At 46.9% G+C, this 15,899-nt stretch overlaps 1 protein-coding gene across 12 annotated transcripts in view; it reads left to right on the top strand.

Moving 5' to 3' along the window:
• Positions 1-15,294, top strand: part of c24h19orf47 (chromosome 24 C19orf47 homolog) — a 40,163-nt gene extending 24,869 nt beyond the window's left edge. The window contains exons 4-10 of one of the 12 annotated variants that reach the window (XR_013500808.1): positions 1,678-1,759; positions 3,606-3,734; positions 5,800-5,871; positions 6,278-6,348; positions 11,563-12,466; positions 13,035-14,142; positions 14,734-15,294. Coding sequence is in view for 2 of the 12 variants with exons in the window: in XM_078241725.1 (XP_078097851.1) it covers positions 1,678-1,759; positions 3,606-3,734; positions 5,800-5,946; positions 6,278-6,348; positions 11,563-12,108 (975 nt within the window). In the remaining 10 variants the exon portion in view is untranslated. Of the gene's footprint in view, positions 1-1,677; positions 1,760-3,605; positions 3,735-5,799; positions 5,947-6,277; positions 6,349-11,562 lie in introns of all 12 variants that reach the window. The other 11 variants (XR_013500807.1, XR_013500804.1, XR_013500803.1 and 8 more) reach the window with 11 other exon arrangements.
• The last annotated feature ends 605 nt before the right edge of the window (positions 15,295-15,899 follow it).

Here is a 15,899-nt window from a genome sequence, read left to right as displayed (position 1 = left end):
GTGTAATTAAATGGCAATCAGGAAGGATTTCTGTACAATCATGAATTGTGCCTTTTTGCTGCTGATTTAGGAAAAACACCTTGTTTTACAGTTGCCTAGAAGATGGTTGGTAGTTTTCAGATAATCGTAGAATCCCTACAGTGCAGAAGAAGGCCATTCGGCCCATCGAGCCTACTCCGACAACAATCCCACCCAGACCCTATCCCTGTAACCCCACATATTTACCTGTCAATCTCCCTGACCTTAAGGAACAATTTAACACGGCCAATCTACCTAACCTGCACATCTTTGGTGTGTGGGACCATGTGCTCCAGCTTCCTCCCACAGTCCAAAGATATGCAGGCTAGGTTGATTGGCCATGATAAATTGCCCCTTAATGTCAGGGGGATTAAGAGGGTAAATATGTGGGGTTGCGGGGATAGGACCTGGGTGGGATTGTTAGTGCCGGCTCGATGGGCCAAATGGCCTCCTTCTGTACTGTAGATTCTATGAAGCCGGAGCACCCGGAGGAAACCCACGCATTCACGGGGAGAATGTGCAGACTCTACATGAACAGTCACCCAAGGTTGGATTCGAACCCAGGTCCCTGGCACTGTGAGGCAGCAGTGCTAACCACTGTGCCACCGATACATTAAGAAATCTCACGACACCAGGTTAAAATCCAACAGGTGTATTCGGTAGCACAAACTTTCAGAGTGTCGCTCCTTCAGGTGAGTGAAGAAGGAGCCTGACACTCCGAAAGCTCGTGCTACCAAATAAACCTGTTGGACTATGACCTGGTGTTGTGAGACTTCTTACTGTGCCCACCCTAGTCCAACGCTGGCATCTCCACATCACCGCCACCGATACATTGCAGAGGCTCATGTCGATAACCAGAGAGACTAGAGAGTTGAGATGCAAAAGCAAAATAGTGCGCAGGCTGGGAATCTGAAATAAAACAAGCAAGGTGCTGGAAATCCTTCGCTAATCAGGCAACATCTCTGGCGAGAGAAACAGGGTTACTGTTTCCAGGTCGCAGAGCTTCCAACAAATCTGCCGAAAGGTCATCGACCTGTAACATTTCACTCTCTTTATCCCTCCACGGATTTCAGGTGATCGGCAAGAAGGATAAAGGCAACTTGAGGGAAACCTACTGTATCCAATCAATGGGTTAGGGTTTGAAACACACAGCCCGATAGAGCAGTGGCCATGGATGAAATAATAGCCTTCGGAATGGAACTGGATAAATACTTGAAGAAAAAAAAATGCAGGGGTATGAGGAAAGGGCTGGGGAGTGGGACTAACTGGATTGCTTCCTGCAAGAACTGGCACAGACTCGATGGACCTCCTGTACTGCACTGTTCCATGTTTCCCTGCTCTCTGTGGTCACCGAATACTGAAGCACCCAACCCTCGGTGTTTGATTTTCCGTGTGACACAAATTTTACTGATTACTTTCTGTTGAAATTACTGTCACAATTATAGTTATGGGTGTGTTGACCGCAATGATATCTTTTAGAAATGTTGAATTTATTACCATACTTGTCCCTTTCACTACTGAAGCACGATTGAGAGCATTCTCAAATTATCTTCTGTCTGCCCTTGTCTGCCTAAACCCCAGCCGTTTTATGACGACTGGTGAAGCATCTCATCACATGCAGCACTGCGCAGTTTCTTAAACTGAATCTACTTCTTCTAGGAACTCGCTAAGGTGGCCACTGAGTCTATAAGCACCAGTCACGGAAATGTGCAATTCGAGTTAAAAAGAACAGCCAAATCGCGTAAGTAAACCGCGTTTGCGGATTTATTCTGTAAGTGGTGGATAATTTTCAAAACTTTTTGTTGTGCGCTTACATAATCGATTTGCCACGACTTCTTCCCAAGTGTCTTTCTTTTAACTGTTTATCTGTATAAGCTTGTAGCCTTAATGGTTCCTATGCTGTGTATCCCACGCTGCAGTTAGTCTGTAGTTGCCGAGTGCGACACTTGGACGTCAGCAGAGAGCTGTGTAGGCAAATTTCAGTGCACGTGGCATCCCCAGTAAATGTCAGAGTTCTGAGAGCAGCCTGAGATTACGCTGCAGTGTTGAGTACAACTCGTGCAAGAAGGGTTTCCTGAGGTAGGTTAAAAGGGAAACGTCTCTCACTTCCGTTCTATAGTATTCCAATCGGTTACTTTCAAAGTGTCGTCACTCTTAAAATAAATGCGCTGCGTCTCTTTCGCACATCAGAATTGTTCCGATCCTTGGCCAGACCCGGGGATGTGAGGGGGTGTCTGGTTAGGGTCCTGTAACATTTTGTTTAAATAGGTTGGATTAAAGACAGCTGCTTTTGGAATAAAGCCACAAGATTCCAGAGGTTTTGAACAAACAAAAGTAAAATTTACTCTACAGCCTCAAAAATAAAACTATTTACAAGGTATTTCTCATACTCTTAACAGAGTACTTAACAGAGGCTAGGAATACTGCGGCGAGTAACTTGCCTCCTGTCTCCCCAAACCCTGTCCACCATCTACAAGGCACAAGTCAGGAGTGTGATGGAATACTCCCCACTTGCCTGGATGGGTGCAGCTCCAACAACACACAAGAAGCTCGACACCATCCAGGACAAAGCAGCCCCGCTTGATTGGCACCACATCCACAAACATCCACCCCCTCCACCACCGACGCTCAGTAGCAGCAGTGTGTACCATCTACAAGATGCACTGCAGCAACTCACCAAAGATCCTCAGACAGCACCTTCCAAACCCACGACCACTTCCATCTAGAAGGACAAGGGCAGCAGATACATGGGAACACCCCCACCTGCAAGTTCCCCTCCGAGCCACTCACCATCCTGACTCGGAAATATATCACCGTTCCTTCGCAGTCGCTGGGTCAAAATCCTGGAATTCCCTCCCTAACGGCATTGTGGGTCAACCCACAGCACGTGGACTGCAGCGATTCAAGAAGGCAGCTCACCACCACCTTCTCAAGGGGCAACTAGGGATGGGCAATAAATGCTGGCCCAGCCAGCGACACCCATGTCCCATGAATTAATTTTTTAAAAATTCAGAATCTACTTGAGGCACGTGTGAACTAACAGGCAGACTGGGGTCAAACACACCATGCTGCACAATAATGTGCATCTCCAGTCTGTCGTTTGGGTTACCGTATCTCTCGGTCTGTACACGATTCACTGTGTGATGGCCGTGGGTGGCACAGCTCTGTTGATTTGGGACATGAATGTTGCTGTTTGCTGTGGGACCACTTTGGGCCACACACACACACACACATTTGTGGTGGACACAAAGAGGGTGATTTGCCGAAAGTATCTCCACACACGCAGCAGCACTGACACTGAGAACCAGACATCCAGCTAAAGCATAACGAGTCATTGAGCTTATGGGGTCGTTGGGGAATACTTCATCCAAGTACGTTCATCAATGAAAAACACAGGTAGCTTATTCTTCACCACGTTATCGGAGTGGTTATAAGCCAGGATGTTCAGGGCTTTTTCCTATGAAACAAGCCAGATTGTTTATATGACACTGAAGAAATGGGATTGATTCTGCCCAAGCGGCTGTAACTACTCCTGTTGCGAAGTTAATTAGTGTCTGGGTCTGTCCTCTCTTTTTTCCCCCCTTCAGCTGCCTCTAGAATGATTGCTAACAGTTTGAGCAGAGATTCCCCACCTTCTACTCCTGTCCGGAGGCCTGAAACAAGCACTTCCAAGATATCCGTCACTGTGGCCAACAAACTTGCCACAAAGAAAGCAGGTATGAAAGGGGAATGAGACCTCCTTGAAACCTGGTCACCATTTTCCTGTTACCCTAGCGCTTGAGGCTGTACGCCCTGTGTGATGCATGCTTAGAGTTTGTTTTGTTTACGTCCCTTTTACCTGTTCCCGTGGTCTGGTGTCCCTTTCTTCTCTGGCTGGGTTTAAGGCAAAATTAAGTCTCACTGCAACAGTTGATCATCTCCCTGCTCCCGCACCATTGTCTCCCTTTGCTTACTCTCGGTAACGATCGGTGGGGTCACGGAATATGAGGGGGATTTGGTACCACGCTGGAATATTGTTCCCCAGGTTCTGGCAGTTCTAGCACCTCAGGATAACAAATCGGATTGGGAACTGATGTGGAGAATCAGCTGTAGGTGGATCAGACAGCAGTTCATTCAATGCAGGATAGCGCTCTGAGATTGCTCTGGGAGGCTGCTCAGAGTCGCACAGTTTCTTCCATACGTTTATACCATCCTATCAACCCTTCATCACTGACTCTCATTGTTCTTATCACATGTCTAGTTCTGTACGTCCATGATTACAGGTGTAGCCGCAAAAAGGTCGAGGTGTGGTCTGTCCTTCAACACAACGGTAGTTCAAAAACACAAGCTCGCCTTCTCCAGCCTGACACTGCCCCGTCGACCCCTTTATCTTAGCCTGACCCTGAGGTCAGGCAGCCCTTTCCGATCAGCCATCCGCTTACCCTAGCCTGACCAAAAGGTGACATTCCTCACTACGCCTACTCGAGTGATCCCGTTTACCGTTTTAAATCACTTTAGCCAGCCTGAGTATATCATTGTAAACCACGCCAGGACCCGTGGCTGCACCTCCATACTCTCCAGCTTGGAGTGCTGAGGGATAACTGTGGCAACCCCCAGCCCACTATTCCTGCTCCCGGCAGCCGGTGATCCTGGGACTTTCCTAGCCAGGCCAACTGGGATGGTGAGTTTGTTTTGGGAGAACTTTAGGAAGGAGTTATTCTTTGCAAGGGCAGGCATATGATAATCGACAAGTCACAGGATAACAAATAGGATTGGGAACTGGCGGCACAGTGGTTAGCACTGCTGCCGCCAGGGACCCGGATTCAATTCCTGGCTTGGGTCACTGTCTGTGCCGGAGTCTGCACGTTTTCCCCGTGTCTGCGTGGGTTTCCTCCGCAGGCTCCGGTTTCCTCCGAAAGACATGCTGGTTAGGGTGGATTGGCCGTGCTAAATTCTCCCTCAGTGTAACCCGAACAGGTGCCTAGAGTGTGGCGACTAGTAGATTTTCACAGTAACTTCATTGCAGTGTTAATGTAAGCCTGCTTGTGAGACAAGTTTAAGTTTATCTATTAAAGTCCTCTCCTGCCCCGCCCCAATGAGAGGAACAAGATTGTACTTTGATCTTTAATATATGATGTCAACGACTGTGTTTTCAGCATGTATTTTTTGGCTGATCGTACAGCTAGGCCTGCAAAATATTACCCGTGACCAGCTGAGCAGAGTAATATTTTGCTTGTGTGGACAGAATTTACTGAAGTGTAGGAATACAATTCCCAATTTGACTCCCAGCAACAAAAGAAAATTCTCCGTGGTGCCTCCTAACTTTCTGCTAAAGAATCTTGCGAGCTGAACGCGTTTGCTCCCACTCTGTCCTGCTCTCGGGAAGAACAAAATGGCTGTTTTGACAGCGTGCGTCTTCTGCATGTGGCTGCAGAGTACAACTGACTCAAAAAGAGGTAATTGTGACGGCAAAAAAGCAGTGGTGGCTGTCACAGTCGTCGCCATTGTACTTGGGAGTTTTAATCTACAGTTTATTGTTAATTCGGACAAATCTCATCAATGATACAAATTATTCAATCATTTTAATGCAACTGAATAAATGTGCAGGATAATTCGTGCTTATAAAATTGAATTGTGAAATAATTTGAGGTAAGCAACTTCAGAGTTGGCAATAAACTGTAGCGGAGTTGGTTAGGATCTGGGCCTCAGAAGTTGGTGCGAGGTGTGTTTTCCTTGCTCAGTACCTTTCGCGCTGTTTCCTCCATCACACCTTAAGTTGACCGTCGTCATTCTGTTGTTCAGTTCTCACCAGACCGGCCGACCCAGGTCCCGAAACCTCTGCAAAGCGACGCCGTGTGACTGCGGAAATGGAAGGTAAATACATAATCAGTATGCCAAAAGGGACAACTGCAAAAACTAAGAAAATCCTGGAGCAGCAAGCCTCGAAAGGTAAAGTGATCACGCAGTGCTTACTGTTGGGTGATTGCAGCATGCTAACACAGCAAGTACTCCTTGTCTTGTAGTACAGACTAAGCCTGTAAATATCTTAGCGCTAATAAACACGGGCTGCCAATTTTTGTTCCGAACGGGATGTTGCTGATGTGCAGACGCGCAGTTTGTGCCTTTCCACTTTAGACACCAGAAAGCTTCAAATTCTCGATATACTAACACTTCATACTGAAACGAAATCCCAACCCTTCAGGTTTCAATCTCTCTCCTGTATTTTGGAAATGACTGAACTGATGCCAGTGCTGTAATCATTTTCTTGTTCTAACCCCAGGTGTGCCGCGAATGTCTGTTTTTGATAGGCTTGGTGCAGAGGCAAAAGCAGACACAACCACTGGGAGTAAGGTGAGGCCTGAATGAACTGGAATGTATTAATTTTTTAAAAAGCAGATTGCTTCATGTTGTTTTCGGTGAGCAGATCCGGATAAGCTGCAGATCCCTAAACTTTGAGATCAAATCACACCGTTGCTGGTTGCCAAATTGAGATGATTTGTTGACACCAAGATGACCGAATTGGTTCATTAATCTCCAAAGGGGGAGCTACCAACTCGATTCAGTCTTGTTCACTTCAACTCCACACTACCTAACGATTCATAATGCCCAGTGAGCCACTTGGTCGCAGAAACAGTTGCGATTAGAGAGACAGCCATCTACTCGAGACAACGAAGAACAAAGAAAATTACAGCACAGGAACAGGCCCTTCGGCCCTCCAAGCCTGCACCGACTGAACTAAAACCCCCTACCCTTCCGGGGACCATATCCCTCTATTTCCATCCTATTCATTTATTTGTCCAGACCCCTGTTAAAAGTCACTATCATATCCGCTTCCACTACCTCCCCCGAGTTCCGGGCACCCACCACCCTCTGTGTAAAAAACCTTGTCTCGTACATCTCCTTTAAACCTTGCCCCTCACACCTTAAACCTAAGCCCCCTGATTCTTCCACCCTTGGGAAAAAGCTTCTGACTATCCACTCTGTCCATGCCCCTCATAATCTTGTAGACTTCTATCAGGTCGCCCCTCAACCTCTGTCGTTCCAGTGAGAACAAACCAAGTTTCTCCAACCTCTCCTCATAGCTAATGCCCTCCTTACCAGGCAACATCCTGGTAAATCTTTTCTGTAACCCTCTCCAAAGCCTCCACATCCGTCTGGTAGTGTGGCGACCAGAATTGAACGCTATATTCCAAGTGCGGCCTAACTAAGGTTCTATAAAGCATCAACATGACTTGCCAATTTTTAAACTCAATGGCAGGTGAAGGCCATTCAGCCTTTGAGTCTGTTCCACCATTCAGTGAATTAATAACCAACCTATATCCTAACTGCCCCCAGCTGCCTTGTCTCCATTACCTTTTTATACTCATAGCTACTAGAAATCTTATCCACCTCGGATTTAAAAATATTATTTAAATAGCCTCACCTGCATTTTGAGAAGGGACACAGTAGTGGTTGTGCTACTGGGCGAGGAATCCAGAGGCCTGGATTAATGATCCTGAGATGTGAGTTGAAATCCAATGAGAGAGGATCCAACCATCATCCCTTGACATTCAATGGCATTACCGTCACTGAATCCCCCACTATCAACATCCCATGGGGTACCAGAGCTGGTCAAAGACTAGGAATCCTGGGGCAAACACCTCCCGATTCTTTCTTTCTTCCCCTCCATCTGACGAAGGAGCAGCGCTCCGAAAGCTAATGGTATTTGCTACCAAATAAACCTGTTGGACTTTAACCTGGTGTTGTTAAAACTCTTACTGTGTTTACCTCAGTCCAACGCCGGCATCTCCACATTAGGGGAGGTAACCAGAGTTCCTCTTCCTGAAGAGCAAGGTGGGAGCTTCGGAATTCAAGGGATGACAGAGTTGGAGGATCGGGATTAATTCACAGCTGGAGTGACTTCGAAGCCTGTGCTAATTAATTGAAGTTACTAAATCGCAAATCTCACAAGTATTGAAATGGCTGAATGGTGCTGAAGTATTCTTCATGGTTCCCCTTGCTCGTTTCCCACTGGGCAATAATGTTCCTTCTCTTCCGACCAAACGCATTATGTGGAATACAAATGAAGTGTGTCGCTGTCCTTGCGAACGGTAAAGGGATAATGCTGAGAATACACAGCTAGTCAGTCAGTTTCTGAAGGGGGAAGTATTTTAAAGTGAAGGCCTTTGTCAGAAGTGGTGAGAATTCCAATACAGGGTCTAACCTGAGCTGTCAGTTTCCGGTTTCCCATTCAGGGGCCCAAGCGATCAGTATTTACTTTTGTGTTTGTGGGATTAACAGGGACACAGATTAATGATGACTGAGTCAGATTCCTTAAAGGAGCTACTGAGTGCCCTTAATGTGAATTGAGAACCATGTTCGCAATTATTCTGTTTGTCATCGGCAGGGAAATTTTGGCACCTTGTTCGTGAAGGTTAACGTGCAGGTTCATTCGGCAGTTAAGAAGACAAAGGCAATGTTAGCATTCGTGTCGAGAGGGTTAGAATACAAGGCTGCATAAGGCTCTGGTCAGAACCCCATTTGGAGTATTGTGAGCAGTTTTGGGCCCCGTATCTAAGGAACAATGTGCTGGCCTTGGAAAGGGTCCAAAGGAGGTTCACAAGAATGATCCCTGGAATGAAGAGCTTGTCGTATGAGGAACGGTTGAGGACTCTGGGTCTGTACTCGTTGGAGTTTAGAAGGATGAGGGGGGATCTTACAGGATACTGCGAGGCCTGGATAGAGTGGACGTGGAGAGGATGTTTCCACTAGTCGGAAAAACTAGAACCAGGGGGCACAACCTCAGGCTAAAGGGACGATCCATTAAAACAGAGATGAGGAGGAATTTCTTCAGCCAGAGAGTGGTGAATCTGTGGAACTCTTTGCCACAGAAGGCTGTGGAGGCCAGGTCATTGAGTGTCTTTAAGACAGAGATAGATGGGTTCTTGATTAATAAGGGGATCAGGGGAAAAGGCAGGAGAATGGGGATGAGAAAAATATCAGCCATGATTGAATGACGGAGCAGACTCGATGGGCCGAGTGGCCTAATTCTGCTCCTATGTCTTATGGTCTTATGAAATGTGGCTTTTGGCTGTCTAGGTATTTTCACCCTTGAAGATCTTTGTGCAGATTATGGGAGAGGATTTTTTTTTTATTACGAGGGATCTTCTGGTGTCAGTTTTGCAACACTAAATTAATCCGTGAGATGTTTTCTGGAAATATCTGTTGGCAGAAGTTATGCATCTTCGGTCTCTGAGTCACCGTTCTCTCTCTCACTGCACTGCCCCCTTTACACAATCTTGTAAGTAAAGGAAATTATGCTCTGTAATAAAAGCAAAATGATGGGGAATTTGGAAGCAGTATTTCACACTGTGTTCTGCTGACATTGCCAGCATTGCCTGATCGAATTACCACTTTATAAAACCATTAAGGGCAAGCCTTCGGTTGTCTGTCTGCTGTTGCAGTGAAATATGGCGCGCTACTCATAAATTCAAAGCAGTGTGTATCTGATGGGGGAGAAAACAACAGTACGCAAGCCTGGAATAGCTGCTCCCTGTGCATGAGCATTGTAGCCCTGAGTATCGCTGCCTGACCCACCTCACAAATCCATCAAACCCAGACCATTATGAAAGATGATCCAGTTATTACAGGAATGGCACAACGTGCGTTATTGTACCAGCAGCAACCGGCAAAATACTAGTGTTGAAATTGGTATCTTTAGAATCGCTACAGTGCAGAAGGAGACCATTCGGCCCATCGAGTCTGCACCGACAACAATCCCACCCTGGTCCTATCCCCGTCACCCCACACATTTACCCCTCTAACTAGGGGCATCCCGGGACACTAAGGGGCAATTCAGCGTGGCCAATCCACCTAACCTGCACATCTTTGGACTGTGGGAGGAAACCGGAGCACCCGGAGGAAACCCACGCAGACACGAGGAGAATGTGCAAACTCCACGCACTGGCCCAAGCCGGCAGAAGGAGGCCCATCGAGTCTGCACCAACAACAACCCCATCCAGGTCCTATCCCTGTATCCCCACATATTTACCCTGCTACTCCCCCTGATGCTAAGGGACAAATTAGCATGGCCAATCAACCTAACCCGCACATCTCTCTAGTGCAAAAATATTTATTTGAATCTCCACCCTCCTCATGCCATCCTTCCCATGCCACCCTTCCCATGCCACCATTTCCCTCCCAGCGTTACATGCCGGTTCCTAACCCCGTCCCCCACCTGAACCCTCCAACAAATGGTGGGGGTGCAGTGGCAGCATTTATATTGACAGATCCCAATATAAATGCAGACTTATCAGTTATAAGTTAATACGTTGGTAGCAGTTGCAACTCGAATCAAGATTCTCAGTATATATGGATGTCAGTGGGTCCCTCATTCTCCACGTAAATGGTGTCATCTAGAGAATCTTCCAAAGCCGTCTCCTCATTATAATTAAAGCACAGATTGTGGGAGAGTGGCCTCTCTCAATTGGTTCCATATTTGACAATTTATTCCCTGGGATTTTGGGGTTATGTCGAGCAACACTGGGAAATACACCGCTGTGGAGGCCATTTGGCCCATCGTGCTTGTGGCAGCTTGCAGGAAGAGTGAACCATTTAGCCCCATTCTCCTGCCCTTTGCACAGATCCTGTTAATTTTTTATTATTCAAATATTTATCCATTTTCAAAGTACAGCACAGCACAGGAACAGGCCCTTCGGCCCTCCAAGCCTGCACAGATCACATTGTCCTATCTAGATCAACCGCCTGTATCCCTCTAATCCCCATCTGTTCATGTGTCCATCCAGATAAGTCTTAAATGTGGCTAATGTGTCTCCCTCAACCACCTCACTTGGCAGCGCATTCCAGGCCCCCACCACCCTCTGTGTAAAAAAACTTCCCCCGCACATCTCCACTGAACCTTTCCCCCCTCACCTTGAACTTGTGCCCCCTTCTTAATTGTCATTTCTGCCCTGGGGAAAAGCTTCCAACTGTTCACCCTATCTATACCCCTCATAATTTTATAAACCTCTGTCAGGTCGCCCCTCAGCCTCCATCTTTCCAGGAAGAACAATCCCAGTTTATTCAATCTCTCCTCATAGCTAATACCCTCCACACCAGGCAACATCCTGGTAAACCTTTTCTGTACTGTCTCCAAAGCTCTGAGAGAGGGGAGAGGAAGTGGGATAAATAGCTTGAGTGAACACAGGCGTGATTAGCCGAATGGCTGCCGTCTGTGCTTTAAGAAGCTCTGATTTCAGATGAATTCTGTTCTGGTCGTGTTTTCTTGTGATGTATTTCATGTCGAAAGAACTCTCTGCATTAAAAAGATTCCTTAATCCCTCGCTTATGATAAATTTATACACTCTGGGCTGAAATATTGTTTTCTATTTTACTTTATCTGAGCCTTTTATCACTTGGAACCTTTCTATCTGATCTCTTAATCTTTGTTCTAACGAAAAGCCTCAAACTCTCTGGTCTGGTCTCGTAATTCGAACATGCATCGCTATTTCAGCCAGACGGTTGGATTAAACATGAAGCGCATTCAGCGGCTGCTGTACCTTTACTGAAGTTCTGCGTCTCTTTTAGCCGACAGGAGTTTTCAGCCGTCTCGGTGAAGTTGTCGATCAGAAGAAGGAGAGCAGTGACGAGGATGACGCTGGTTCCGTGCTTCAATACGCTGGGGTCTTGAAGAGAGCCCCAAGCGCAGCCGCAAAGGAGAGTACCAAGATCACACTCACGACCAAGGAGAAAGCTTCAGCCGCCAAGGCCAAGAACACGGTTACCACCATTAGGCGGCTGTCCATCCCCAAAGCCAGCGGCAGGACAGTCCCGAGCGTTGGCGGTCAGGCCACGGCGACAGCCCCCGCCCTCCGACTGCAGCCAGTGACCAAAGCCAAGGTCAGCATCAGGCAGAGACTGGGGAAGCCCATTGCCGCCGAGGCAGACACGCAGGACAACAAAGTCACCAGCACCAAAAGCCGAGGCAGCCCCGAGTTCACCGTGACCATCAAGAACACTGCACGGACTGCGGTCAGCGCCAAAGTGACCAGCAGCTCTGAAGGACGCCTTGCTCAGATGGACTCCACAGGGACTGTCAGTGTGTTTGAAAGGCTGGGGAAGAAGTTAAACTAGTGAGATTTCACCCAGGGCCACGCGCACACAATACTTTATTTTTGTATGTATAAGAGGTGCCTCGTTAGACATGGAAAATGACCACTTTTAGCATTGACTGAAGCACTGTGGTTTAGGTGACTCCCAAATACCTCTTTCGAGCCAAAAGTCACCCAGGATGAAGTGATAACACAATAATCCTTTTGAGAGACAATAGTTGACCGGACAAAATTTAAATTGACTCACCAATTTTCTTGCAATATATTAGATACCCCAGTTTTTACGTGGGAGGGGTTAGGTCTCTGTTTAACGTTGTGCTAAAATAGATCTGGATATTTTGCACCTTGGGTTACTGCCTTGCCTTGTCACGAGTCTCAAAGCCTCCTGTCAAACCTCAACCATTGCCACTGTGTGATCTTTCGTTTTGCTACTTCACTGGGTGCAGTATATCCGATTGCAGTCACTAATTCAATGAACCCTTGGTGAGGTTGGGGGGGGGGGGGGGGGGGGAGACTCGGACAGGTCTAGTTGCTCTGTTTACAACAGAGCTGTTGTTATTGATGGGTTTTTGTGGTTTTGGGATATCTCAGCCCTAAAGAACTGATGGATGCAAAACTATTCAAAGCACGATGCTTTCACAAGACTATTTTATGCATTTTGAGTGTTTTATATCGAACCCTCTGTATGCACGCTCAGTTCCTTCCCAACTGTTTGTTTCCCCATGATTCCTAGAAGGTATAAAATCATCTTAATTCCACTCTGGTTACCATGATTTGAGTTGCGGTGGAGATTTGACTGATAGCTAGTTTGGCCGCGAACCCTGGGTAATCAAAGTAATTCATAGAATTCTACAGTGCAGGAGGAGGCCATTCGGCCCATCGAGTCTGCACCGATCACAATCCCACCCAGGCCCTATCCCCATATCTCCATGCATTTACCCTAGCTAGCCCCCCCCCCCCCTAGCTAGCAGGAGTAGGCCATTCCCTTCGAGCCTGCTCCACCATTCACTTGGCTGATCATTAAATTTAATATCCTGATCCTGCCTTCCCCCTCATATCCCTTTAACCCCAAGAGCTAAATCAAATTTCTGCCCGAAATCTCACAACGTTTTGGCCTTAGACGATGTTTTCCCCAGAGCATGAAAGATCCTAGTAAACATTCTTGTCAGTCTGGTAATAACCTGGGAAAGAAGTGTTTCAGAATTCTACCCCTGCCCAACCTCCTTCAGCAGGAGAGTGTGCAAACTCCACACAAAGTGACCTGAGAACAAAGAACAGTACAGCAGGCTAACCTCCAGCTAGCTGCCTTGCTCCGTGAAACACCCCTGTTGCTCACTGATGCTGTTCATCACTCACCTGTCGCATTGACGAGTGCGTCTTTGTTAGTTTTATCCCAAGGAAAGCAGGTTTGCTGCCAGCTAATTTCCCCCAACTTTTGTTGACCGTCCTTATGGGCGGCACAGTGGTTAGCACTGCTGCCTCTCAGCGCCAGGGACCCGGGTTCGATCCCCGGCTTGGGTCACTGTCTGTGCGGAATCTGCACATTCTCCCCGTGTCTGTGTGGGTTTCCTCCGGGTGCTCCGGTTTCCTCCCACAGTCTGAACGACGTGCCGGTTAAGTGCATTGGCCATGCTAAATTCTCCCTCGGTGTACCCAAACAGGTGCCGGAGTGTGGCAGATTTTCACAGTAACTTCATTGCAGTGTTAATGTAAGCCAACTTGTGATATATTAAACTTTTTAAAAAAACTTTATAGATACCCATAAATACTTAAAAATCAGGTGGTCTGATTACGTTAAAAGGAATAAAACCCAGTTGGTTTTGTCACGATTCGCAGTTTACCAAATTGTAATCAATATTTTGGGAGCCATGATTTAAATTACAGTGGAGTTTTTTTTAACCATTCAGTTTGTTCACCGTTATATAGAAGCCACTGAGCAATATTCAGTCATACACGCTTTTAACAGCAACATGTTCCCCCGTTAAGCTTCACGGGAGATTTATCAGATAAAAGCAAAATACTGTGGATGCTGGAAGCTGAAGCAAAAACAGAAAATGCTGGAAAATCTCAGCAGGTCTGACAGCATCTGTGGGGAGGTCATAAGATATACGGGCAGAAAAAGCCGTTCGGACCATTACGTCTCTTCCGCCATTCGATCGTGGCTGATATGTTTGTCAACCCCATTCTCCTGCCTTTTCTCCGTAACCTTTGACCCCCCTTACCAATCAAGGACCTATCTATCTCTGTCTTAAATACACCCAGTGACCCGGCCTCCTCCCCTCAACTCCATCGAGTACAGACGCAGAGTCCTCAAACGCTCCTCATCTGTCAAGCTTTTCCTTCCCGGGATCGTTCTCGTGAACCTCCTCTGGACCCTCTCCAAGGCCGGCGCATCCTCCCTTAGACACGGGGGCCCAAAATTCCTCCTCGTCTCAGTTCTAAAGGGTCGTCCCTTTACTCTGAAGCTGTGCCCTCTGATCCGAGTCTCTCGATGAGATGAGTTGTACCCCTCCCCTCATCTTTCTAAACTCCCATCGAGAGAATAGAACATTTCACTCGAGCAATGTCATTTTTAAAGCGAATAGAGCCAATGTTTCCATCCAGACTCAAAACGTTAGCTCTATTCTCTCCCCACAGATGCTGTCAGATCTGCTGAGATTTTGAGTGCGTTGTCAGATAAAACCGGCATCAAGCCACATCAGCTACCAGGACAGATAGTGAAATTCTTAGTCAGACCGGTAGGTTTTAAAGAGAATCTTAAAGGGAGAGATTGATTTAGGGAGGGAGCTTAAGGCTTAGAGGCAGCCAAAGGCACAGCCAATGACAGATAGTTTCACTAACATATTGCATAAGCCTGCGTTACTTATTTTGTTGACTACACAGTTTTAGAGAAGTTACATCTCCGTTACGCATACATCTTTGCTTTTTGTTTAAAATGTGCAAACTTTCTCGGCGCGATTGAAGAGAATTGTCTTTTTTTTTAGCAAGCTTAGCCGGTTCCCACTTCCTCTGCGACACCCTTTTTTTGGAAATTTGATATCAGTGGGAAACGCGTTGAAAAGATTGAGTCTTCACCCTCTTGGTCTAGAGGATTGATGACAGATCGAAGTTTTTATTTAATTGAACGTGTAATGTTACATTGTTTCATGATTTTAAATGTGAGCTTTAATTTTAAATGAAAATTAAAATCTGATGCGTGAAATTTTAATTCCTCAGGGTTGAATTAGCCTGGAATGGTATTTGTGGCATGGCTCCCACCGTCTATCATTTAAACTTAGCCGCTGTAAGGCAAGGAATTTAGATGGAAATTCTGACTGGAAAATCATAGAAACCCTACAGTGAAGAAGGAGGCCATTCGGCCCATCGAGTCTGCACCGACCACAATCCCACCCCAGGCCCTATCCCACAACCCCACACATTTTACACTGCTAATCCCTCTAACCCCTACACATCCCCAGACACTATGGACAATTTAGCATAACCAAATAACCTAACCCCCACATCTTTGGACTGTGGGAGAAAACCCACGCAGACGCGGGGAGAGTGTGCAAACTCCACACAAACAGTGACCTGAGAACAAAGAACAGTACAGCACAGGAAACAGGCCCTTCGGCCTTCCAAGCCTGTGCCGCTCATTGGTCCAACTAGACCATTCGTTTGTATCCCTCCTGAGGCCGGAATCGAACCCAGGTCGCTGGCGCTGTGAGGCAACAGTGCTAACCACTGTGCCACCAGGCCACCCCTGTATGGAGCAAGGAGGAGCAGCCATTAACTCAGCTCACCTCCAATAAAAGGAGAGTTGTAGGAGTTCAG

This window comes from Mustelus asterias, chromosome 24, assembly GCF_964213995.1.
Source record: "Mustelus asterias chromosome 24, sMusAst1.hap1.1, whole genome shotgun sequence".
NCBI lineage: Eukaryota > Metazoa > Chordata > Chondrichthyes > Carcharhiniformes > Triakidae > Mustelus > Mustelus asterias.
The sequence above is the reverse complement of the archived record's forward strand: the minus strand, read 5'-3'. Positions and strand labels throughout refer to the sequence as shown.